The 27,894-nt window shown below is 41.2% G+C and overlaps 1 protein-coding gene across 2 annotated transcripts in view; it reads right to left on the reverse strand.

The window, feature by feature from the left end:
* The window catches only part of bub1 (BUB1 mitotic checkpoint serine/threonine kinase), a 63,747-nt gene that overhangs the window by 18,356 nt on the left and 17,497 nt on the right, over nt 1-27,894 (reverse strand). The window contains exons 8-18 of one of the 2 annotated variants that reach the window (XM_072246880.1): nt 26,356-26,543; nt 24,470-24,582; nt 17,807-18,180; nt 17,310-17,368; nt 16,217-16,336; nt 13,482-13,613; nt 3,909-4,002; nt 3,737-3,821; nt 2,502-2,694; nt 2,316-2,403; nt 1,765-2,024 (exon numbers count right to left, since the gene is read on the reverse strand). In XM_072246880.1, the coding sequence (XP_072102981.1) occupies nt 1,765-2,024; nt 2,316-2,403; nt 2,502-2,694; nt 3,737-3,821; nt 3,909-4,002; nt 13,482-13,613; nt 16,217-16,336; nt 17,310-17,368; nt 17,807-18,180; nt 24,470-24,582; nt 26,356-26,543 (1,706 nt within the window). Of the gene's footprint in view, nt 1-1,764; nt 2,025-2,315; nt 2,404-2,501; nt 2,695-3,736; nt 3,822-3,908; nt 4,027-13,481; nt 13,614-16,216; nt 16,337-17,309; nt 17,369-17,806; nt 18,181-24,469; nt 24,583-26,355; nt 26,544-27,894 lie in introns of both variants that reach the window. The other variant, XM_072246871.1, reaches the window with a different exon arrangement.

A 27,894-nucleotide genomic window follows, 5' to 3' on the forward strand; every position in this document is an offset into this window, starting at 1 on the left:
CATTTAGAAATGCATGCATTAAGAAATGACACAATATCAATCCAGAGTGATATCACAAAAAAAAACAGGACAAAGCAAAGACTAACACTGACAAGACCACATAACTATAACATATAGTTACAGCAGTGCAAAGCAATACCATAATTTGATAAAGAGCAGACCATGGGCACGGTAAAAAAAAGTCTCCAAGTTCCGATCGACTCCCGATAGTCCCGATAGCAGGCGGCAAAAGGGAGAAACTCTCCCTGCCATAAACCTCCAGGCGCCAACAACTGCCGATGCATTGGAAGCACCTGACCACAGCCGACTCTGAGTTCGTCCGAAAACTTCAAGCCTCCGACCAGCCCTCCGGCACTGAGCACCAAGCACCATCTCTGCCGAGCGCTTCAATCCTGTCCCAGCTGCCAAGCAACAAGCAAAGCCAAAGACTCGGGGCCTTCTCCGCTGGAGATTCTGGACCACACAGTAGCAGCAGCAGCGAAGGCGGCACTTCAGAAGTTTCTCCGGATGCTCCTCCGTACTCTCACGTCTGCCTCCGTCAAATCAGGATTGTGCACGGCACCCTACTTGACAGATAACAGATACCATTCACTGGAGTGGCCGCTGCGCGCTGCGTCGCGCCGCCATCTTCTCCTCCTCCTATAAAAGCAAGGATGTAATGTTGAGGCTTTATAAAGCACTGGTGAGGCCTCACGGAGTATAGTGAGCAGCTTTGGGCTCTTCATCTAGGGAATGACGTGCTAACATTGGAGAGGGTCCAAAACAGGTTCATGAAAATTATTCTGGGATTGAAAGGCTTTGTCATATGAAGAGCGTTTGATGAATCTGGTCCTGTATTTACTGGAATTTAGAAGAATGGTGACCTCAATGAAACCTATGGAATGTTGTAAGGCCTCGATGGAGTGCATGTGGAGAGGATGTTTCCTATGGTGTGGGAATCTAACGAGACAGCCTCTGAGTGAAGGGGCATCCTTTTAGAATGGAGATGAGGAGGAATTTCTTGAGCTAGAGAATGGTGAATCTTGGAATTTTTTCCAACAGGCAGCTGTGGAGGTCAAATCATTAAGTATATTTAAGACACAAGTTGATAAATTCTTCATTAGTCAGGGCATGAAGAGATACGGGAAGGAGGCAGGAGATTGGGGATGAGGGGGAAAATGGATCAGCCATGATGAAATGGCAGAGCAGACTCAATGGGCCAAATAGCCTAATACAGCTCCCATATCTTAAGGTTTTATTTCTCATCAACTTTGAATTGAATTATCCAATTTCTTTGATTTTGCCATAAACATAGCTGTTCATAATCTTCCACATTTAACTTATCACTTTGTCAGTAACCAACAATGACTTGCCAGTAACCAAGAATGACTCCAACACCCAATGCAGAAAATTACAGCTTCCTTAACCTTAAAACCTACTATTTTGCCCCATTTGCAGCCTTTCAACTGTCACATCAAATGGAGCGTTTAAACAGTTTATTCTAATCACATGGAATTTTCTAGCTAAATGCAGACTTCTTCACCTCAGTACTTCAACTCTCTACTGCCAATCTCAACCACTCACAATCTCGTTTGTAATGCCTTGAACATTTTGTACAAAACTAAACAAGTGCACTGTTTAAGAATATTTAGAAAGATTAGAACTCAAGAAAGAACTTAATGCTAATTCCACTCTTGTGGAAAATTCAATGAAATTAAAAAGATCCTCATGCACATTTACAATTCTCCTACTTATAAGAAGCATGAGGTGAACAGCCAAATTTACCAGTCTCGTTTGGAGTTTCGTTCGGCTCCTCATCAAACTGTAGATCACTGCAGTGCATTTCCTTTAGACAACAAAATGACTGTTCAGGTTTGAGACATTCTTCTTCAGGACTAGGCAGTGTGCACGACTCTGGTCTCTTCTCAACCACCGGAAATTCCTCAGAGATTGGCAGTTCACTGGATGAATTCCGATTAATGCCAAGGACAAAAGGAGGGTCTGTTAAGTGATTGATGGGTTCGAAGCCCAGATCCTGAACTGAACTGTACAAAATTTGATAGGGACAGGGGAAGGTGTTGGTGGGGGAAGAAAATATATGATGATCACCAATAAAGTTTGTTTTGATTGAGGAACAATTACCTAGGGAGATTACTGTTTCCCTGAGTACACCATTTTATTTATGCAAGTTATGTAAATATCAAATTTTACAATTCTAAAATTTTCTTAAAACAATTTTTTTCTGAAAATTCTACAAAGAATAATAATAAATCTAAAGATCTTTTAAAATTAAATCCCAATATTTCAGATAAAATTGAGCAACTTTAAATTCCTACCCAAGTTTTCTGTGTTTGGCATGCTGAATGCATTCCTCTTCCAATGAACGAAGAACCGTGAACTCATGATTTTTAATTTGTGTTTTCTCTAAAAGAAGATTTAAAGTTAATAACTACATTTCTATGACAGAGTAAATAAGAGAGTTTTCACAGCCTAGAACTTCGAAGTATACAATCCTTGCTTACCTTGTTGACCTTCACCATAAAAGGGAACATTACGTTCACTACATTCCTCAGAATCTCGCTTTGGATGCTGTGAGACCCCATAGAAAGGAGTTGATGCTAATGGTGCCGCAAAGGTAAAATCCTCTGTGACATTTGGATTTATCGCCAGCGTTTTGTTATCACACACAGCCCAAATAGCTTGCTCATTTATTTCCTGAGCAAAAATTGAAAAAGCAAGTTAGATAACAAAAAGATTTATACATGTCACACAACTTTCCTAGCAAGTGAACTGTGGCAATATTGCCAGTTTACTGGGACAATTTTTTTTTAAAATCATTATTCATGCCCTACACTGAAAAACACTGAATTAGTAAAACAATGTTTTACTCGTCATTCAGTGTCAGAGGTGGGGGAAAATTTTTTATCACAATGATCATGTGACATCATAAAGTGGCTTAAACCAAAAAAAAAAGAAAATATTTACTAAACACACGGGAGAGATACAAGCATAAATGGAATACCTCTTCAGTAAATCTGAGAAAGATTATCCCAGTGATTTTATTTACGGAATTCTTAACTAGAATTACTCAGGAGGTGCTTGACCAAGATATATTTGATGTTTGGTCGGTACTAAGCAACTTCAAGATAAATTTCATCACCTCTCTTACAGTTCTGGAGAGACAGAGAGACAGAGAGACAGAGAGACAGAGAGACAGAGAGACAGAGAGACAGAGAGACAGAGAGACAGAGAGACAGAGAGACAGAGAGACAGAGAGACAGAGAGACAGAGAGACAGAGAGACAGAGAGACAGAGAGACAGAGAGACAGAGAGAGACAAGCTCTTATAACCCACCAACTGTACTGGGTGTCAACCACCCATTTTAATTTTTTTTCTCCCACCATTCTCACCAACCCCTTCAAGAACCTACCCCCATACACTAGGATGTGGGAGGAGATTGGACCATCCACACAACCAGAGCAAGAATGTGCAAATGCCTAACAAACTACACCTTAAGTTAGTATTAAACTCAGATCTCTGGTGCTGTGAGGCAGCAGCCTTGCCAGCTGCACCACTCTGCTGTCAGCTTGGCTCAGGCAGTAGTAGTATTTTTTTCCCCCCTGCTGTTGGAACATTTGAGCTTCAACACCATTGCAGAGCTAAACTAGATAATATGACATTCCACTTACTTTCGAGGGAAAGTGTCATTTAAACTAACATTTAATGTTAGTTGGGTAACAAAATACAGAAGCTTTACCTTTACTTTATTTGTGATTTGTCTTTCAGACAGTTCTCCCAGTGGTCTTGATGCTATAGGTTTGCTGGTTAGAGTATTCCTTATGCTGCAATATAGCAAAGTTAATTTAAACAAAATGAGTCAACCAGGAACACATTTTTAATAAAACATTGCAAGAAGTAGTTCCCAATACCTATTTACAGCACCATCATCTTCAAAGATTGAAAATGGGACAGTGGAAGATGGAGCAAAGTTCATACCCACAATTTCCAGGGATCGATGGATATCTTGGGGAAAAAAATGTGATATTACTGTAAAAAAACAACACAAAATGCTGTTAAGTCCTGCACTCATGATTTTTGGATACAAGGATAAAGATACAGTAATGAGAAAATCCATATTAAAAGATAAACATTGAAATGTTTCACCAGTATTATTTTATCCAATGCTATTGATGGATTTAGTGAGACTCTTGCTTGGTGCTTTCTCGTAATTTACGATCAAAGAGGGTTCTCACTAGATACCAACACTACCCCAATTTCCTCTGATTACACACATAGACATAGCAGCAAAATTAGGCCATTCAGCCCAGAGTCTGCTCCACCATTTCATCATGGCTGACCGATTTCCCTCTCAAACCCATTCTCATGCATTCTCCCACAACTTTTCACACCCCGACTAGAACCTATCAACCCCTGTTTTCAATGCATCCAGTGACCTGGCCTCCACAGTCACCAGTGGCAATGAATTCCACAGATTCACCACCCTCTGGCTAAGGAAATTCCCCCTCATCTCTGTTCTAAATTGACGTCCCCTTATTCTGAGGTTGTGCTCTCTGTTCCTGAACTCTAACACCACAGGAAATATGTTCTTCACATCCATTCTATCCAGGCCTTTCAACATTTGATAGTTTTCAGTGAGATTCCCCCCTTCATTCTTCTAAATTCCAGTGAGTACAGGTCCAAGCCCTTCAGTCACTCTCATATGATAAACCTTCTCGTTCCTGGAATCACTCTCCTGAAGCTCTCTTGAACCATCTGCAACGTAGGCACATCCTTTCTTAAATAAGGACCCCAAATCTGCACACTATTCCAAATGAGGCTTCATCAGCACCTTATACAGCCTCAGCATTACATCCTTGCTTTCATATTCTAGTCCTCTTGAAATGAATGCCAACATCGCATTTGCCTTCCTTACCACCGACTCAACATGCAAATTAACCTACAAAGAATCCTGCACGAGGACTCACAAGTCCCTTTACACCTCAGATTTCTGAATTTTCCCCACTTTTTGAATAGTCTACACTTATTTCTTCTACCAAAGTGCATGACCGTACATTTCCCGACACTGTGTTCCATCTGCTACTTCTTTGCAAATTCTCCTAATCTGCTTAAGTCCTTCTGCAGACTCTGCTTCCTCAACACTACCTGTCTCTCCCCCCCTCCCCCCGCCCCAATCTATCCACTAATTTGGCCACAAAGTCATCAATTTCATCATACACATCGTTGGCATATAACGTAAAAACAAGTAGTTCCTACACAGACCCCTGTGGAACTCCACTAGTCACCAGCAGCCAACCTGAAAAAGCTCCCTTTTTCCCTCACTCTGCCTCATACCAATCAGCCAATGCTCCATCATGCTAGTATCTTTCCTGTAACACCCTGGGCTCTTGTTCAGCAGCCTCCTATGCGGCACCTTGTCAATAAAGGCCTTTATTGACACTACATCAAGCACACTACATCAACTGATGTTCATTTGTCCATCCTGTTTGCTACTTCTTCAAAGAATTCCAAGAGATTTGTCAGGCAAGATTTTCCCAAGGAAACCATGCTCACTATGGCCTACTTTATCATGTGTCTCCAAGTATCCCAAAATCACATCCTTAACAATTGACTCCAACATCTTCCAAACCAATGAGGTCAAGCTAACTGACCTATAATTTTTCTTTTTTTTCCTCTCTCTCGCTCTCTCTCAAAAGAGTGGAGTGCCATTTGCAATTTTCCAGTTCTCCAGAATCATGTCAGAATCTGTTAATTAGTTACTAATGAAAGATCATTACTAATGTCTCCACAATCTCTTCAGCCATCTCTTTTAGAACCCTGGGGTGTAGTCCATCAAGTGCAGGTGACTAATCTACCTTCAGATCTTTCAGGTTCCCAAGCACCATTTCCCTAGTAATAGCAACTACCAAAATGTCAATGTAATAGTACAAACGGGATATTAAAAGTTAAGTACTCATTTTGCTGGCAACAGTAGCTTGCAGAGAAAACAAACAATAATTACCAGTTCATTTATTTCACCTAACTGCAAATGCTCACAGTGAGACATCATTTTGGACCAGTTAGTAGGCACAATAAAGATGGCTAGTATTAGTTAGGTAGGGAGGTTGTATACTTGGACCCAGGAACAAAAGACCAATGTGGTAAAGTTAGGAAAGGGTACAATTTAGTGGGAAAACAGGCTCTAGCATTTTCACCTGCCAGCTTACCACCTGCCTTTTGATGGTAACATTGCCTGTTTTGAAAGAATCGCCAAAAATTCTTCAAATGGCAGCCAAGAATGGAGTAAACAGTGGCTCAGCAACTAGCACTGCTGCCTCACAGCTCTGAGCATTTGGGTTCAATCCTTACTTCATCTGACTGAAGTTTGCATTCTTTCCTGGTAAGCTTTATGGGTTTCTGCTAGTTGTTCAAATTTCCTTCTGAGTCACAGAAAAGGACAGCACTGAAACAGGTCCTTTGGTCCATGCAAGTTCACGCCGAAATTCTTGCATTCCAAAGATACACTATCAGTTAATTGGCTACTATAAATTACTCTGTGTGTAGGTATATGACAAACAAATTAAAGGGGAATTGATGGATATGAGAGAGGAAATAAGTTGCACAGTTGAGAGAAAATGAGGAAGGGTGAACGGTGATGCCCTGGGATCTGGCATGCTCCAGAGAGGCTAAATGGCCTCTTTCTTTAGGATTGTGGGTGGAGCAACAAACTCTTGTTCTGGATGGCATTGAGTTTTCTGAATTCTTGGAGCTCCTCTTATCCACCTACCTAATGTTACTTTACCTCTTCTTGACTCATGCCTATACTGTATGTTAGTTTTGGTTAAAGGAGAAATGTTGCTTATGATACCAGGATAACTATTTTGCTCTTTCAAAAGTCCTATGAATCTTTGATGTCAATCTTTAAGGGGAGGTGGACAGGGACTTTCTCTCTCATTCAAACTACAGCTTGAATTTTAACCAATCCCTCCAAAATCAATGAACTATCAGACTATGTATTTGAAATAATATATGAACTAAGTTGATGGAGAAAATCCAGAGAGGCAGGATTTTTGAACACTTGGAAAGGCATAAAGTGATTAGGAATAGTCAGCATGGCTTTGTCAAGGGTAGGTTGTGCCTTATGAGCCTGATTGAATTTTTTGAGGATGTGACTAAACACATTGATGAAGGTAGAGCAGTAGATGTAGTGTATATGGATTTCAGCAAGGCATTTGATAAGGGACCCTATGCAAGGCTTATTGCGAAAGTAAGGAGGCGTGGAATCCAAGGGGACATTGCTTTGTGGATCCAGAACTGGCTTGCCCACCAAAGACAAAGAGTGGTTATTGATGGGTCATATTCCGCATGGAGGTCAGTGACCATTGGTGTGCTTCAGGGATCTGTTCTGGGACCCCTACTCTTCATGATTTTTATAAATGACCTGGATGAGAAAGTGGAGGGATGGGTTAGTAAATTTGCTGATGACACAAAGATTGTGGGTGTTGTGGATAGTGCGGAGGGCTGTCAGAGGTTACAGTGGGACATTGATAGGATGCAAAACTGGGCTGAGAAGTGGCAGATGGAGTTCAGATAAGTGTGAAATGGTTCAATTAGATAGGTCAAATATGATGGCAGAATATAATATTAATGGTAGTGACAAGACCCTTAGCAGTGTGGAGGATTAGAGGGATCTTGGGGTCCAAGTCCATAGGACAATCAAAGTTACTGCGCAGGTTGACTCTGTGGTTAAGAAGGCATACGGTGCATTGGCCTTCATCAATCATGGGACTGAGTTTAAGAGCAGAGAGGTAATGTTGCAGCTATATAGGACCCTGGTCAGACCCCACTTAGAGTACTATGCTCAGTTCTGGTCACCTCACTACAGAAAGGATGTGGAAACCATAGAAAGGGTGCAGAGGAGATTTACAAGGATGTTGCCTGGATTGGGGAGCATGCCTTATGAGATTAGTTTGAGTGAACTCGACCTTTTCTCCTTGGAGTCGCAGAGGATGAGAGGTGACCTGATGGAGGTGTATAAAATGATGAGAGGCATTCATTGTGTGGATAGTCAGAGGCTTTCTCCCAGGGCTGAAATGACTAGCACGAGAGGGCATAGTTTTAAGGTGCTTGGAAGTAGGTCCAGAGGAGATGTCAGGGGTAAGTTTGTCTTTTTAAAAAAAAAAAATGCAGAGTGGTGAATGAGTGGAATGGGGTGCCAGCAACAGTGGTGGAGATGGATACGATAGGGTCTTTTCAGAGACTCATGAATAGGTACATAGAGCTTAGAAAAATAGAGGGCTATGGGTATCTCAAGGTAACTTCTAAGGTAAGGCCACGTTCGGCATAGCTTTGTGGGCCGAAGGACCTGTATTGTGCTGTAGGTTTTTTACGTTTCTATGTTAAGATCCATAGCAGGCAACTGAACCAATGATTTTCTGACCCCATTTGTCTGTTGGCATCCAGTGAAATGTTATTCCTGCAGATATTGTAAAATGTCTTCATTTTGATTTTTTGGGAATATATACGATTTCATTGTTCTCTCATCTCAGATGGAGATGGAGAATGCATTTTGTTCAATTTTGTTTAAATTTTGTCCTATTTCAATCTCATTTTAAATAGAAAAGGTATATTAAACACTCTCATTTACTGGTATACTGTAGCGGTGTGCTACACACAGCGCTAAAATAACCACACGTAGTCAGTGAGTTAGAGTTGTGATGAAAGAGATTTATTCAAACTTCGCGGCCTGCTTTAAAGCCTTCCCGTTCCCGCCTTTCCTGGGCGGGACTGCTGTGGGGAATGCATATTCCCAGACCTTTCCCGCGCATGGGATTTTCCCTCTGCTGGTGAAGATGGCCTGGTGCCCTTCTTGGGGCAGGCCTCTCTGCCGGCGCACGCCGGTTCATGTGTGCTAGAAAGTGGGTCGCCACATAACCCCCCACCCTCCCAGAGCCGGCGATACCTCCCCCAATGTCCACAGTCTGGATCGGCCTCTGTTTGGGAGGTCTGCCCCTGCGCCGCGGTGCCTGAGCCTGGACCGGCTGCGCCAAGTCCACATGGGCCAGTTTGAGTCGGTCCACCGTGAAAACCTCCTCTCCCCACCCAATGTCCAGCACGAACGTGGACCCGTTGTTTCTGATCACCTTAAATGGCCCCTCGTAGGGCCGCTGTAGCGGTGACCAGTGTCCGCCCCGTCGTACAAAAAGAAACTTACAGTTCTGCAGGTCTTTGGGTACGCAGGTCAGGCTCTGTCCGTGCTGTGAAGTGGGTATGGGGGCCAGGTTACCGAGCCTCTCCCATAGTCTGTCCAGGACTGCTGAGGGTTCTTCCTCTTGCCCCCTTGGGGCTGGTATGAACTCTCCTGGGACGACCAGGGGTGCGCCGTACACCAACTCGGCCGACCAGGTGTGCAGATCCTCCTTGGGTGCCGTGCGGATTCCGAGCAGGACCCAGGGAAGTTTGTCCACCCAATTAGGCCCTTCCAGGCAGGCCATAAGAGCCAACTTCAGGTGACGGTGGAAATGCTCCGCTAGTCCGTTCGACTGTGGGTGGTAGGCAGTTGTGTGGTGTAGCTGCGATCCTAAAAGGCTGGCCATAGCTGACCACAGGCTGGAGGTGAACTGGGCGCCCCTGTCGGAGGTAATGTGGGCCGGTACCCCAAAGCGTGCTACCCAGGTTGCGATCAGTGATCGGGCGCAGGATTCGGAGGTGGTGTCGGTGAGCGGGACTGCCTCTGGCCATCTGGTGAACTGGACTATCATAGTTAGGAGGTACCGCGCTCCTCGTGACACTGGCAGGGGCCCCACGATATCCACATGAATGTGGTCGAACCTCCGGCGGGTGGGTTCGAACTGCTGCGGTGGAGCCTTGGTGTGCCGCTGCACCTTGGCCGTTTGGCACTGCATGCACGTTTTGGCCCATTCGCTGACCTGTTTATGAAGCCCATGCCACACGAACCTGTTGGAGACCAGCCGGACGGTTGTCCCAATGGAGGGGTGCACTAAGTTATGAACGGATTCGAAAACCCGCCGGTGCCAGGCTGCTGGGCGATGGGGCGGGGTTGGCTGATAGCTACGTCACATAGTAGGGTCCTCTCACCTGGGCCTACGGGGAGGTCTTGAAGCTGCAAACCGGAGACTGCAGTCCTGTAACTAGGGATCTCATCGTCTGCCTGCTGTGCCTCCGCCAGTGCTGCATAGTCCACCCCCTGGGACAAAGCCTGTACGGTCGGTCTGGAAAGTGCGTCCACCATGACGTTGTCCTTTCCAGAGACATGCCGGATGTCTGTCGTGTACTCAGAGATGTAGGACAGATGTCACTGCTGGCGGGACAACCAGATGTTGGACACCTTCGTGAACACAGTGAAGGGCCTACCTTCTAAGAAGTACCTGAAATGTCGGATTGCCAGGTATAGTGCCAATAGCTCCCGGTCGAAAGCACTGTATTTGAGTTCAGGTGGTCGTAGGTGTTTGCTGAAGAACGCCAGGGGTTGCCAGCGACCCTCAATGAGTTGCTCCAGCACTCCACCGACTGCTGTGTTGGATGCGTCCACCGTGAGGGCAGTAGGAACGTCCGTTCTGGGGTGCACTAGCATCGCGGCGTTTGCCAAGGCTTCTTTGGTTTTAACGAAAGCGACTGCGGCCTCTTCGTCCCAGATAATGTCCTTGCCCTTACCTGACATTAGAGTGAACAGGGGGCGCATGGTTCGGGCTGCTGAGGGGAGGAAACGGTGGTAGAAATTCACCATACCCACGAATTCCTGCAGGCCTTTGATTGTGTTGGATTGGGGGAAGTGGCGGACCGCATCTACCTTGGCGGGCAGCAGGGTTGCCCCGTCTTTAGTAATCCTGTGGCCCAGGAAGTTGATGGTATCGAGTCCGAACTGGCATTTAGCTGGGTTGATAGTAAGGCCGAATTCGCTCAGGCGGGAGTAGAGCTGGCGGAGGTGGGACAGATGCTCCTGACGACTACTGCTGGCTATGAGGATATCGTCCAAATAGATGAATGCAAAGTCCAGGTCACGTCCCACCGCATCCATTAGCCGCCGGAACGTCTGTGCGGCATTCTTTAGACCGAACGGTATTAGGAGGAATTCGAAAAGTCCAAACGGGGTGATGAGTGCTGCTTTGGGGATGTTGTCCGGATGCACCGGGACTTGATGGTATCCCTGGACGAGGTCTACCTTGGAAAAGATCCTTGTGCCGTGTAGGTTTGCTGCGGAGTCTTGAATGTGTGGCACAGGGTAGCGGTCTGGCGTTGTAGCCTCGTTCAGTCTGCGGTAGTCACCACATGGTCTCCAGCCTCCCGTTGCCTTGGGCACCATGTGCAGGGGGGAGGCCCATGGGCTGTCGGACCATCGCATGATCCCCAATTCCTCCATCTTCTTGAACTCCTCCTTCGCCAGTTGGAGCTTGTCCGGGGGAAGCCTTCGAGCACGGGCGTGGAGAGGTGGTCCCTGGGTCGAGATGTGGTGCTGTACTCCGTGTCTGGGCATGGCTGCCGTGAACTGTGGTGTCAGTATGATGGGAAATCCGCCAGGACCCTGGTGAATTCGTTGTCGGATGGCGTGATGGAGTCCAGGTGTGGGGCTGGCAACTGTGCTTCACCCAGGGAGAATGTTTGAAAAGTCTTGGCATGGACTAATCGCTTCCCTTGCAAGTCAACCAGCAGGCTGTGAGCTCGCAGAAAATCCGCCCCCAGGAGTGGTTGGGCCACAGCGGCCAGTGTGAAGTCCCACGTGAACCGGCTGGAGCTGAACTGTAGCTGCACCGTGCGGGTGCCGTAGGTTCGTATTGTGCTGCCATTTGCGGCCCTCGGTGGGTCCCGGTTCTCTGTTGCGGGTGTCGTAACTCGGAGGTAAGACGCTGATCTCGGCTCCGGTGTCGACCAAAAATGCAGCGTCCCGACTGCTTGTCCCAGACATACAGGAGGCTGCCCTGATGGCCAGCTGCTGTAGCCATCAGCAGCAGCTGGCCCTGGCATTTCCCGGGAATTTGCAGGGTGGTCTGCAGTGGCGGGCCTCTGTGCCCCACCGCTGGTGGTAGAAGCACCATTGTTCGTTGGGCTCCTCACTCCCGTCGCCGGGTTTTGTAGGCTCTGCTGCCGGGCCTGGTCTGGTCTGCCGTTGGGCACGCGGCTTGGTGATCTGTGTGACGGTGCCCCTCTCTCTTTCCTGGCATTCCACAGCACATCTGCCCGGGCCACCACCTCCCGGGGGTTGCTGAAATCTGTGTCGGACAGCAGCAGGCATATGTCCTGGGGCAGTTGCTCTAGGAACGCCTGCTCAAACATGAGGTAGGGTTTGCGTCCTTCAGCTAGGGCCGGCATCTCGTTCATTAATGCTGACGGCATCTTGTCTCCCAAACCATCCAGGTGCATTAAGCGGCGTGCTCGTTCGCACCGAGAGAGTCCAAAAGTCCTTATGAGCCGGGCTTTGAATGCTGTGTATTTGCTGTCCTCCGGGGGTGACTGTATAAACTTCTCAACTTGTGCAGCTGTCTCCTGGTCGAGAGAGCTCAGCACGTAGTAGTAGCGAGTGGACTCCGAGGTTATCTGCCGAATGTGGAATTGTGCTTCTGCCTGTTCCAACCACAGACGGGGTCGCAGCGCCCAAAAGCTTGGCGGTTTTAACGAAACTGCGTAAACAGATGCGGTGTCCGTCATCTCTGGTCCAAATATCGTTTGGGCCGTCGGAGTCACCAATTGTAGCAGTGTGCTACACACAGCGCTAAAATAACCACACGTAGTCAGTGAGTTAGAGTTGTGATGAAAGAGATTTATTCAAACTTCGTGGCCTGCTTTAAAGCCTTCCCGTTCCCGCCCTCCCCGGGCGGGACTGCTGTGGGGAATGCATATTCCCAGACCCTTTCTGCACGCGGGATTTTCCCCCTGCTGGTGAAGATGGACTGGCGCCCTTTTTGGGGCAGGCCTCTCTACCGGCGTGCGCCGGTTCGTGTGCGCTAGAAAGTGGGTCGCCACAATACGTTATATATTCCAAAGAGGAAATGCTAGATGATTAACCATAGGCAGAAAATAAAATTAAATTTGTTGGTAAACATGTAATGCTAAAATGAAAGCTAAACTTTAAAATAGAAAAATGTTAAATGAAGCACCCAATTCCTTAATTAAAACTGAATATTTGGACAATAGTAGGCTGGCTATGCCTTAAGTGTTGGAAGTATTTTGATGATCAAGGAAATAAAGAAAATACGAAGATTAGAAACAAATTTTGTCGTTGTTCATTATCAGCATAACACTAGACTAGAATCCAAAAGATGGTACTCATCTTAATAGTATAAACTTGCATTCCAAAAACTCATTAGTATTGCTTCATGAATTGGGCAAATAATGATCATTAGAAATGAACAAAGAAAGGAAATTATTTCAAAATCACAATTAATTCTAAACTGCAGTACATCTAAGATAACAAGCCAAAAAAAAAAATCAGAAAATTCAAATAAACTATGAACATGAAATATTAGAATGATATATTCTTGCAGACTTACTGTCCTTTTTGCAATATGTGCCAAAATCACCATCTTGTACCTCCATTTGCTCCTCTACAAAAGCACTAACATTTTCATCCACTTGCGACAATTCGGGAATCACCGGTGCCTGAAACATGTCCATTATAACATCTGCAGCAAAAAAAAAAACAAACAACTTTTACTCCTGGGTATGCCTAAAGCATAGACTATATTAGTCTAGAGTCATTAAAAAAATCAAAGAAATAGCCCCTTCAGCCCATCTAGTATATGCCAAACCATTTAGACTGCCTACTCCCACCAACCTGCACCCAGACCACAACCCTCCATAGCGCCACTGTCCAGCTCACATGCACCACTTGCACTGGCAGCTGACTCCACGCTCTCACACCTTTGAGTGAAGACGCTTCCTCTCATGTTTCCCTTAAACATTTCATCTTTCACTCTTAACCCATTACCTCTAGTTGTAATTTGGTTCCCATTCCCCTGCTAACTCTAACTGAACTAAATTCCTACTTAGAACACTAGTAATTTAAAGGAGATTGATGAAGGTAGAGCAGTGGATGTTGTCCATTAAAGCATTTGACAAGGTCCCTCATGATAAATTGGCCCAGAAAGATTAAGTTACATGGGATCCATAGTGAGTTAGTCAATAAAATTGGCTAGTCATAGAGGTGACTTCTATACAAAAATGATTTGGATGAAAATGTAAGTGGTTTGATTCGCAAGTCTGTAGACAACACAAAAATTGGTGGATTTGCAGATAGTGCGGTAGGCTGTCACAGCCAGCAGAGGTTGTAGAAGCATATCCTATGGCAATGACAAAAGGCTGATTTATACTTGTGCGTCAAATGTATACCATAGGTACAGCATAGTGGTGTACCCTACGCTTGTAGCCTAATGTGCATCTCTCCCAAAATGTAACTATGCGTTGCAGCGACACAGACCGCAACAACTGTGATTGGTCCACTTGGTAGCATCGCATTTCCTCCTACGCTGCAATAGCCTCCCATTGGGCAACTGAAGGGCAGGGAAGGAACTCTGGCTGCAATGCTTTCCATAAAGCTTTACAGACCTCCGAAATTATGGAGGGCCCTGTGCTTGACACCAGTTTGTAGCTAGCTGCTACAGCCTGTTCACTTCCACCTGAAGCTAAAACTGAAAAGGTAATTGCCAGTCTCTGAGTATACTGTGCGTACACTGATACGAAATAAATGGTTAGAGACGATGAACCAAATTGTCAAATCTACCTGCCAACATCTGAAAATATTTGAAATGCATTTTCTCGTCCATGTCTCTCAATGGCCGGACAAGCACAGAAAATTCACCCTCCTTCAGTTTCAGTCGCCATTGTTTGGAGTTTGAGTTTCTTCGTGTTGCGTTTCAACACGAAGAAACTCTGCACAGTGGCATAGAAACCCCACCGCCAACTAGTGTTTTGGTGGTGAATTACAGAGCGACGCAGACACACCAACGCACAAGTATAAATGCTCACAATGGCGTAGCCCACTTGCGTAGGATACGGCCTAAGCTAGTACACACAAGTATAAATCAGCCTTAAGAAACAACTATTCATGCACATGAACAGGCAGGAAATAAATGGACATAAACTACATGGATGGCCAATGGGCCTGTTCCTGTGCTGTACTGTTCTATGGAATGTTTACAACGGTTTATTTTAGAGTTGTATAATTATACTTTCACATTAACATTTCCCTAATCTTTCCCAGTGACCTCCTTAGCCTAAAACATTCATTAATGTGCTCATGAAAGTAAGACTTCCTACCTTTTAGCTATTATGTCTTATAGTTAATCTCAATAAAGGTTTTCATCTCAAATCTTCAAATATGAGGCAGATTCAAGGCAAATCTCAACCGTGTCAATTTGCTTAACAATGAACAGAGAACTACAAAAAAAGTCTTCCTCCTAAACTGAACAAACTAAAAAACAATGATTTAACATTGTTCTTGAGATAGTCCTATTATTTCTTTCAGATCTCAAACCATTAGGTTGTTCTGAGATTTCAAACCTCTGATTTGCATAGATCAGCTTGTTTCTCAACCTTGGATTTTTATTTATTTATCAGATTTAAGAAGTAATCTGTAGTAAAATTAAAACCAGACTCAAGTAACCATAAACACAAGGGATTCTCTAGATGCTGGAAATGCAGAGCACACAGACAAAATGCTGGAGGAACTCCGCAAGTCAGGCAGCATCTACAGAAATGAATAAACAGACGACATTTCATGCCTAACTCATTCACCAGGACTGGAAAGGAAGGGCGGGGGGAAATACCATATTCCTCAATATTCATTTCCATAGACGCTGCCTGACCTGCTGGGTTTCTCCAGCATTTTGTGTGTGTTGGTCAAGTACTCATAACAGTCAAAATGCACTCTACTCTGACAAGTTTGTTAAAATGCATGAGAATAAGAATGGCTATTGGGTGACAGTGCAAAACAAGTAGTAGATAATTGCTGCTGATTATAGTGTTTGAAAAAAATGTAGTTTCACTAACATCAGCAGAAAATACATATACACAATTGGATATTTCATCTCATTTAGCATTAACATCCATGACCAATTTTTACCCTCAATTTTCAAACATATTAAATTGGTTGTGATTTCTAATTTAACCAGTTGGAATTCAGAATTTATCAAGTGGGGAATCAGTTCTGAGAGGACACTTTTCTATTTGCATAAGTAAGACTTTCACGGGCTAACTATACCACCACAAAATGAAAGGAACATCTTACCTAAAGCCTCTTTAGTACAAACAGTAGGTGATGGGAGGACTCTGGATGGAGTAGCTTGAATTATGCCAAAAGAGGAATTTGGTGTGTGAGATCTATTCATGGTTAATCCCGATACATTTCCTGTCAACAGTTGAATTTTAAAATGAATAATTAAATATTTGTAATGCTCCATTTCCACACTGAATTCTTTAAGAACCGAGTACTTTAAAAAGTACAAAAGGTAAAAATCAAGGAAGTTTAGCAGTCCCTATCCATTCTAATAAAATGCTCAAAAAAGATACAAAATGAAGACCAAGTTACAACTAGACAAGAGCCTGTTCATGGAACAACTGTAGTAAGGAACAATGATAACTAACCAAAACAGAACATAGTCTTTTTAAAAGCAGGAGTCACTTGCTATGAATGCTGCAGTAAACATTTGAGACCTGCAGCAAATCGGCACCACTAGTCAGCAGCCATGATCTTAATTGTGCACTAGCAAGTCATCCCAAATGCTGTTCCTTCAGCAAGGGAAGAGTGAGAACAAGTCTAGAGCACAACTGAAGGCTTGCAAGACTAAAACCTTTAAGCTCTTGACATTTACACAAAAGCATTTTTGGAGAAAGAAATAGTTGATGCTGCTGGTCAATGATCTTTCATCAGATCTTGGAATAAATGATAAACAAGTTTAAGAAAAAGAAGAAAATATGGTGAAGGGGAAGTAGTAAAGGGAAATCTACATGAGAATCGTTCTTGCCAGCATTCTTACAACTATCGGGCTATGAAATACATTTTAGCGAGAGGTAACTGGGAGAGGACATGATGCTTTTTAACTAGTGCAATTAATGGTCCATGAATTACGCACATAAAAATAAACTAGGCTTTCTTTCTTTACAAAAAGTTGTAACTATTTACTTAATAAATTAACATTCATTTGTATTTCCAATTCTGTTTATTTTGGCTTAAGATTAGAATTTTATAATTCTATTTTTGGCTTATTTTGACAATACTCTGCTATTTCAGTGGTGCAATATGAGCACCACAAATGTTAAAAAAGTTCTTCAATAACATGTGATATTATTTTAGATATCTGCAAAACATTATTTAAATTTACCTTCCTTTGGTCTTGTGAAGGAAGTCATTCTAGAACTGTTAGCACTTTCATTCATGAGCCTGAGGAAAATTAAAAAGTTCTCAGACAGTTATAGTCATCAAATTGTATTTAAACCATTTTCTGTTTGAACCAATTGTTAAGAACTTTTTTTTTTACATACAAAATTTGGGCCTGGCTCAGTGTATTTTTTTTTTACATCAATTTGACATCTTAGATGTTCTTAAATACTGTCAGTGTACCATTAACAGAATATTTTATTTTAATTAAACATTACAGTGCCAGGGCCTTACTTAAAACTTACACCAACATAATTAAAATGCACCAACTAAATTACCAACATGCATCACAATAAAAATAACTTAATAAAACTGAAAATACTATTTAGTTCATTTTTAGAACACTAAAACTAAAACACAATGTGATTGTTGCTATGTATGCTTTTGGTAAAAGCTGCCTAGCAATAATAAGACTCAAAATAATTAAAAAAAAATACTTACTGTTGCCCACTGCTACTATTATTTGCACTTGTAACCACAGATCTGGATGGCAGCTCTAACTGCGCCCTGAAATTATTAAGGCCATTCTCTGGTTCTCCAAAAATTTGAAAGCCAGGTTGAATTTCAGAAGATCTTTGCTTATTATCTTTCTTTGCCACCGATAATGAAGCACTATGTTGGGACAATTGCAGCGCAGCATCTGTAAAACTTGCAATCGTGACTGTTCCAGCGCAGGTACTCGGAGATAAATTTTGCTTAGTTTCTTCCCTACTGTCCATTTCCGTTGGTAAAGCAGTGGCTATAGACTGTGTATCAGACTTAGTGGGTAATGGTGAAGGTGTAGTTGCCAACTCCAAGGCATTTTGAGATGAGATCTGCATAGATATTGTACACATTGAGGAAAAAAAAAGTTGGTAGGAAGTGCAATTTTACTGAAAGTTTCAAAACGTTTAGAAGATTATTGGGATAATAGGAATAATACAAAACATTATCCTTCCTCTGAAATTTAAGTGAATAGTTGAAAACAGATTAAGAAGCAAATGCTGAGTAATAAACATTTCATGTCAATGACCTACAATCAAGTGTTCTTTGTTGAAAGTTACCGCCCCAAAACGTCCGTCCTATTTCTTGCTCTGCTTACCGAGCTTACCTGCTGAGTATTTTGATTTTTACAACATGAGACGGTCATCTATCAATATCCCAGACATTACTGTAGTAACCATGCATGAGTCTACACAAGTACAGTAGATACAGGAGCCCCCTCCTCTACTCCCTTTACACCCACAGCTCCAATCTGCTAATCAAATCTGCAGATGACACCACCTTGATAGGCCTTATTTTCAACAATGACGAGACAGCCTATAAGGAAGTCAATGCCCTGACACAGCGGTGCCATGAAACAAACTCTCCCTAATTGCCAAAAAAAAAAATGAAGGGTTGATCATGGATTACAGGAGGAACAGAGACAGGCTAGCCCCTATTGACATCAATGGGACTGTATTTGAGAGGTTGAGTAGTTTCAAATTCCTCAGTATACACACCACAGAGGATCTCACCTCGACTGTACATACCGGCTGCATGGTGAAAAAAAGTACAACAGCGCCTCTTTCACCTTAAGCGGCTGAAGAAGTTTGGCAAGAGTCCCCAGATCTTCAGGATGTTCTACAGGAGCACCGCTGAGAGCATCCTGACCAGCTATGTAATCGCTTGGTACAGGAACCGTCCTATCCTCAATCGCAGGGCACTGCAGAGAGTGGTGCGGCTAGCCCGGCACACCTTCACTCTATTCAGAACAATTACAGCAACAGATACTTAAAAAGGGCTGGGAGAATCATCAGGGACTCCAGCCACCCCAACCACAAACAGTTTTAGCAGTTACCATCTGGCAAATGGTACCAGAGCATTAAGGCCAGGACCACCAGGCTTCGGGTCAGCTTTCACCAGGCCATTAGATTTATCAATACACATCGATCTGATTGTATACAAAACCATTCTGTATACAATTTTAGTGTTTGGGCAATATCCTCCCACGTTTATCCAACAATATCCTCAACCAGACTATTGTGTTCAATCCTGGCTGCAATATTACAGGATGAATGAGAGGCCTTTAGCGAAAGGTATTGAAAACATTATAACACTATTTCCTGGGTCATGGGACTACATTTTCTGGGCTAGGATTGTTTTCTTTAAAGATAAAAATTAAGGAAGATTTGATTGACGTATACTGAATAAAGAAGGATCTAAACAGAGTGCATAGTCAAAGGCTGGTCCTTTCCATGAAGGAATAGAGTAAAGGTCAATGCATAAAATTAAGAGTGATGGGAGGATAAACTTTTTTTTAAAAATGCAATGTTGTTGGAATCGGGCATTAACTACTTAGAGATATAGTAGAGGCACAGGTCATTTTTAATTTGAAAGAGGAAGTGGAAGGTGGGTTAGTAAACTTGCAGATTTCATAATGGTCGGTGGTGGTGTGGATAGTGTAGAAGGTTGTTGTAGGTTACAACAGAACATTGACAGAGTACAGAGTTCAGGTGGCAAGTGACAGATGGAGTTTAGTCCAGAAGAGTGTGAAGTGTTACACTTTGAAAGGTCGAACTTGAAGGCAAATTACAGAGTTAATGACAAGATTCTTAGCAGTGTGGAGGAACAGAAGGATCCTGGTGTTCACATCCATAGGTCCTTCAAGGCTGGCACGCAAGTTGATCGGGTGGTTAAGTTGTGTGCTGATCAATTGAAAACTACTTTGGTTAAATGTCAAATTATCAAGATCCGCAAACATCATGACACTCTGACAGTTGATCATGACAAGATAAACAAAACTTCAAGATTCTTATACCTCTATACAACTCTGATTTTCCTCATGATCTTAACACCATGCATGACTTTTTAAGGAAATTGAATTTTCCGAAATTATCACCCGAAGAATGTTTAACATTAAAAACTCCTGTTACAGATGAAGAAATAGCAGCTGTATTTCTTCAGTGAATTCCGGCAAAGCACCTGGTCCAGATGGTTTTACAGTGCAATTTTTAAAGTTTTTTTTTCCTCTATTCTTTCTCTTTGGTTGTCTAGAATATTTAAAGAAGCAATCAGATTAGGTAAATTACAATCGTTTTATGGAGCTTCTATTTCTTTAATTCTTAAAAAGAATAAAGATCCTGCTGATTGTGCATCATACAGACAGATATCTCTTTTGAATGTAGATTCAAAAATTTTTTCTAAAATATTAGCAACTAGTTTAAAGGTACTACTTCAAATTATCTCTGTGGACCAAACTGGATTTATTAAAAATCGTTATTCACCTTTTAATATTAGGAGGTTAATGAATATTGTCTATACTTCTTCATTTAGGACTCCGGAATGTATTATTTCATTAGATGCTGAGAAAGCTTTTGACAGAGTTGAATGGCCATATTTATTTAGTGTGTTTGAGAAATTTAATTTTAGTCTGATATTTATATCTTGGATTAAATTGATATCATACCACTGTAGCTTCGGTTTGTACTATCAAAGATCTCCCTTTTCTCGTTTATCTCGGGGGAATTGGCAGGGAAGCCCTCTTAGTCCATTATGATTTGATATTGCCCTTGAACCTTTAGCAATTGCTATCCGAGACCCACCTAACATTTTTGGTATTACCCGTGGAAATGAAATACATAAGTTATGATTATATGCAATGATTTGTTATTATCTCTAATCCTGGGAAATCTATTCCCGTTATTTTATCTTTGCTGGCTCAGTTTAGCAATTATTCTGATTATAAATTCAACCTTAATAAGAGCGAACTATTTCCTCTAAATATACAGGTTCCTGTTTATGGATGTTTACCATTTAAATTGGTTACTGACTCTTACATATTTAGGGGTTAAAATTACGAAAAAGCATAAAGATTTACTCAAGGCTAATTTTTTTTTAACCTTTAATTGATCAAATTAAACCTTTGTTTACTGAATGGTCACCAATGTCTCTGTCATTGATCGGTCGGATCAATGCTATCAAGATGATTATTTTGCCTAAATTTTTATATTTATTTCAGGCGATGCCAATTTTCATTCCAAGATCCTTTCTTGATAATGTTGATTCCAAAATTTCCTCATATATATGGCAGAACAAAAATCCTAGGTTGGGTAAAAGACATTCACAGAAATCTAAAAGAAAAGGTGGGGGCGGGGGTAGCTTTGCCGAATTTCAGATTTTACTATTGGACAATTAACATTCGATATTTAAAATTCTGGTTATGGGACTTGGACGTAACTTCAAGTCCACATTGGGTCAATCTTGAATGTAACTCTTTACAAGGGTTTTCATTGGGTTTTATTTTAGGAACTTCGTTTCCCTTTACTCTTTCTAAGTTGTATAAACAAATGGATAACCCAATAGTTAAACATACTTTACGTGTATGGTTTCAATTTTGAAAATTTTTTGGGTTGAATCGATTTATTTTAGCAAGTCCTATTATATCTAATTTCTCTTTCCAACCCTATATTGTGGATCAAGCATATCTGGCTTGGAAAATTGAAGGTATAGTACAATTTTGTGATCTATTTTTGGATAATTGTTTCATGTCCTTTGAACAATTATCTAATAAATATAATTTGCCTAGATCTCATTTTTTCAGATATTTACAGGTTAGAAATTTTTAAAATACTGTTTCTCCTACCTTCCTGAATTTATATTCAACGGATATTTTGGAAAAAGTTTTAGACTTAAATCCTTTTCAGAAAGGTGTAATAGCAATTATTTATAATACAATTATGAAAATATGTCCAGACATATCTAATAAAGTTAAGACTGATTGGGAAAGGGAACTTAAGATTATTGTACTGATTGAAAAACAGGAAAAAAATTCTTCAGTTAGTTAACTCACCCTCTATATGTGCTAAACATACGCTGATACAGTTTAAAGTAGTGCAAAGGGCTCATATGTCTAAGGATAAACTAGCTCGTTATTATTCTCATATAAATCTTGTATGCGATAGATGTCACTCTGAGATAGCTTCTTTAACTCATACATTTTGGTCATGTCCTTTTTTGAAAAAATATTGGAAAGATATTTTTGATACTGTTTTGAATATTGATTTACAACCTCACCCTATTTCTGCAATTTTTGGGTTACCAATGATAGAATTAAGTCATTTAACCTCTTCAGCTCGTCAGATGATTGCATTTCTTACATTAATGGCTAGAAGATCCATTTTGCTGAACTGGAAAGAGATTAATCCTCCCACCACATTTCATTGGTTCTCTCAAACTATGCTGTGTTTAGACTTAGAAAAAATTAGAAGTGTTATTATGATCCCTCTATTAAATTCAAAAAGACTTGGAGGCCATTTATCCAACATTTTCATATGATGTAATTTGACCCTTTCCAAACTTATTCTATTTCTTTTTAATATATGTTGAGAGGAGCGGAGTCAACGACACTAATGGTTCCTTTTTTTTTGATGTTACATAACAGTCCATGTCTTTTTTTTCTCAGTTTAGTTGATTAACAGTGTTTAGGTTAGTTTTTTTTGGGGGGGTACATTTTTTTTCTCTTTTTCATGATTTTTTTAAAGATTTTTTTTGTTTTGTATATTACATCTGTATCCTGTATGATTGGGAGATTTAACACTCATGTGTCAACTGGGCTTATATTTAACTATAACAATGTATTCCCAATAACTTTGTATCAATATTATGGTATGTTTATTATGAAACTAATAAAAAGATTGAAAAAAAAGTTGTGTGCTGTGTTGGCCTTCAATAGTCAGAGGACTGAGTTCAAGAGCCATGAAGTAATCGTGCAACTCTATAAAACTCAGGTTACACCATGTTTGGAGTATTGTGCTCATTTCTGGTCACCTCATTATAGAAAGGAAATGGAAGTTTTAGAGAGGATGTAGAGAAGATTTACCAGGATGCTGCCTGGATTAGACACCATGTCATATGAGGACAGGTTGAGTGAGCACGGGATTTTCTCTTTGAAACAGATGAAAGGTGACTTGATAAAGTGTACAAGATGATAAGAGGCATAGATAGAGTGGACAGACAATGTTCCCCCACCCCCCATGATGGCAATGGCTAATACGAGAGGACATCTCTCTCTCTGGTTATCCATCCCACAGGACGTTGATGGTTCCTTTCAGTCAGTTAGTGTGGTAGTACCCCACTCCTCAAAGGAACAACGCGTGCATGAATGGATTTTAGGTGAGTAGGGGGTTGCACAGGTCCAGACCCACCCGCTTGACATCCCCTCCCAGATCCAGCGGCATGGTGGGATCCAAGACGACTGGGAGAAGTTCTGTTGCAGTGAATGGCCAGACCAAGCTTCGATACAAGGGATGCCCTTTCTGCGCTTCATGGCACATGTTTGCTAGATGGCCGCTGACCCTACGAGAGGGTTCATCTGCCCTCTGACAGGTCTTGTTTTTCGACCTGCAGTGTGTCTGGCCACCCTCCTCACCAGGCAAGCCTGGTGGGGGAGCCGGTTTGGTCGCCGACCACCCGAACATGCGACAGGTAGTACTGAGTTACATGGTACCAGTAGCACTCAGACGAGTGACCTGTACTCATCTGAGGACATACTTTTGAGGTGATTGAAGGAAAGCATAGAAGGATGTCAGAGGCAAGTTGTTTTTTGTATATAAACTTAAAGTGGTGGGTGTGTGGAACACAATGCCAGGTGTTGTGGTAGAGGAAGATAGTTTAGGAAATTCAAGAGACTCTTAGGCACATGGATGAAAGAAAATTGGAGGGTTATGCAGGGGGGAAGCATTACAATCATCTTGGAGTAGGCTAAAGGATTGGCATAAGGGCCTGTGCTGTACTGTTCCATGTTCTACCACAACCTTCAAGTGCAAGTGGATAAATATACAAGTCAGAGTTGTTCAGCAGAGAAAAAGGGGCCCTTCAGCCCATAATATCCATGTTGACCCTAATTAGCCATGCACACTAATACCATTTGCCCTCATTAGAACTGTATCCTTCCATGCCTTGTCTATTTAGCTGACTCCACTACCTCCACTTTATGATCATGACCTTATTTTGACACTTTAAAAGATATATAGTAGTCATAGTATACACTTTAAAAGATATATATTAATACAATAAATTAAAGCTTCTAAGTCTTGGCTGGGAACCACATTCAACCACCTTTGCCCACAATACAAACACACTCACCTGCAGTATTTCCTGCTCCCGCTCCTGAGTTAACTTCAGTTGCATTTTCAATTGTTCAAGTTTCTGCTCCAGTGATCTTATCTCATCAGACTTGGTGCTATTGAACATCTCCTCTTCAATTAAAAAAGTACAGAAATTACCTCCTGGGCCTTTTAACACAGCTTCCAAGATTGAGATTTTTGGAATTTCGTCAGACAAGGTCTGACATGATTTATTTGAATAGTGGCACAGGCTCTGGGGCGACACAGCCTATCTTATCCTGCTCCTATTGAAATAATTTTCATTTGGATTAAGCTATCTTTAGAGATAAGAATGTTCTAGGATAAGAGGTTTAATACTATATGAAAGACACCTATAGTATCAAAATATTATTACAAGCATCTGAACAATTTATAGCATTGCATGCATTTTTTTTTTTAAAAATTGTTATTAATTACCACAATACAAGGAAACTTATAACCTCAGCAGGACTCAAAGATTCATTGCATTTTGAAGACATCTTTAATGTGGACAACTATATCATGTTGCTGTACTTTACCTTCAATCTAATTTGACAGTGCTAAATTTATTTAGAGGGTACTGTCTGAACTTTCATTTTTACTATCTAGACTCTAGTGGTCCATTTAACTTGGACCTCAGACACTTCTCCCACATTAGTTTTTTTTTTGGACAATGGATATTCTCCTTTAAAAGTTAGCAAATCATTATCCAAAAATTGAGATGCAGAATTAAATTCACTCATAGAATTTATGTTTTGAAAATACAGCCAGGTATATCTGATAAATTTAAGAATGGGAAAGGGAACTTCAACTTCACTGACCTATAGAGAAATGGGAGAAGATTTTTCAGTTAGTTAACTTTTCCTCTATATGTGCTAAACATACATTGATACAATTTAAGGTGGTACATAGGGTCCACACGTCTAAAGATAAACTAGCTCGTTTTTACTCTCATACAAGTCCTATTTGTGACAAATGTCATTCTGAGGTAGCTTCTTTGACTCATATGTTCTGGTCTTGCCCACTTTTGAAAAAATTTGGAAAGACATCTTTGATATTATTTCAACAGTTTTGCGTATTGATTTACAACCTCATCCTATTACTGCAATTTTTGGTTTACCAATGATGGAACATAGTTATTTATCCTCCTCAGCCTGTCAGATGATTGCATTTGTTACATTAATGGCTAGAAGATCCATTCTATTGAATTGGAAAGAGATCAATCCTCCTACTACATTTCAATGGTTTTCTCACACTGTATCTTGCCTAAATTTAGAAACAAAATCAGAAGTGTCACTTCTGATCCTTCGGTTAAATTTGAAGAGACTTGGAGGCCATTTATTCAACACTTTCATATGATGTAGCTTGAACTTTCCCGAATCCCTTTTATTAACTTAAAATATATGGACAGAGGAGCAGAGTTAACGACATTAATTATTGTATTTAATGTAATACAATGGCCCAGCTTTGTTTAGTTTAGTTTTTGGTTTAGTTTAGTTTTTTTTATTTTGTTTTTTTTTATATATTTTTTCGTTTTTCTTTTTATCATGTTTAATTATATTAAGAGTTTGGGAGACCTAATATACTTGTATTATCTGTAGTTTTTACTTGTATATGTCAATGACCAACAATGTAATCCCAATCTCTTTGTATTAGTATTGTTGCTAGGTTTATGAATTTGAAAATTAATAAAAAGATTAAAAAAGAAAGAATTTGTGTTTTCAAATACAACCCACTTCCTCCCCTAATGTGAAGGATGCCTTGATAGCCCTAAAGTCATACCAACAGGGAGATGAAGAAAACAGGAGATCTTTCTAAAGCAGATAATGAGTCCTAGCTTAGTCAATGAATTAGCTGCAAGTTATACTGAAAGAATAAACAACATACTCCATTCCTCTTGTTCTTTCTGTTGGCTTTGTACAATGTGCTTCTGAGCTCGTATTTCTTCAAAGCACATTTCTTTATCTCCAGAAAAGAGAACACTCTTGTCATACATGACAACTTGCTGCAGTTCACCTGGTATTTCCTGCATTTTGCAGCTGGTTTGATGCACAGGCGCAGATGCAATTGAATTTCTAAATGAGTATTTTAAAGAGAAAGTAAAAATCAAGCCAGTTATTGAAATTGTGCCATATGCAGAATAAAAACTGTTAGTCATGAATTGATAAGATCCAAACAGAAAAGATCACACTAGATAAACAAAAACTAGCTGTTAAAGCAAAGTGCTGGTATACCCAAATAAGAATCATTCCACTTCTTCAGCATTCATTTTGTGAAGCACTTTGAAGTTTTTCCATTGTTATTTATATCTTTTTAGACATATATATTTGTGTGTTATTTATAGAGCTGCTTGTTCATTTGTCCTCACTCCTTGCTTTCTTGGCCCAGAACACTGAAAAGCTACTCAATGTTCTAGGCAATGTTAATGAGTTCTGACAGGATAATGCCAGTGAGCAACGTGACCAACGGTGACGTCCTTCAGACAATACACAAAACTACTACTTTTACTTCTTTCAAATATGATTCTACTAAACTACGTGGGATTGGAACCTGTGATTTACACTTTGGTGGTGTGTTTTTGAGCCAATTGAGCGATCTGGCGCTTTGCTGTCTCGGAGGGAGCTTGGCGAGGTTTGGAGTGAAGCATGTAGCTTGGAGGCCGAGAAGCTGGGACACAGGGCGTGAGCCCACTATCAACTCCAGTTCTCGCTGATCTCACCAATTAAAGAATCAAGCAAAATTGAAATCAATGCAGAGCAGAAGCCGACTAGGTGTTCAGTGTCATCTCCCTGCTTTTGACTGGTCTCTCTCTCCCTGCTGTCAGAGACTTTGGTAAGTTTTGGTCGGCACAGTTTGTGAATTGGACTTGTTTAGAGGACTCTGCAGTTCATGTTATACACATTTCTGGTCATTCCTTTTTTACTGATATTTTTACGCGATTTTGATCGGGGGGAACTGGCTATATGGTCTTCATTTAATTAACAATACAGCACAAAATTAAATTAATTGTTTCAATGCTCTGTGGCTTGATGTTTAATATTCCGTTATTCGCTCATTTTTTGTTGCTTGTATGATTTGTTTTGCTCGCTTGGGGTTTGATTTTTTTTTATTGAAAAGGTCCCATGGTGTTTCTTTGTTTCGTGGCGGTTTGCAGGAAGACAAATCTCAGCGTTACATACTGCATACAAACTTTGATAACTAAATATACTTTGATTCTTTGAAAAGAGGCGAAGAGTGAACCCAAAATGAGCAAGCAGCTCTATGTATAAACATACCTTGTGCAAATGAATAATTTAGAATACTTGAGTTTGGGTTATGGAAAGAAGAAAAGCTTGGTAATCATCATCTATAATACTTGAGGATTCAAAAGTATTGTATCAAGGAAGACTGATGAAATTGCTGCAGACAATGTGTGGTTTAACTGTA

The sequence above is a fragment of the Mobula birostris genome, chromosome 2, assembly GCF_030028105.1.
Source record: "Mobula birostris isolate sMobBir1 chromosome 2, sMobBir1.hap1, whole genome shotgun sequence".
Taxonomy (NCBI): Eukaryota; Metazoa; Chordata; class Chondrichthyes; order Myliobatiformes; family Myliobatidae; genus Mobula; species Mobula birostris.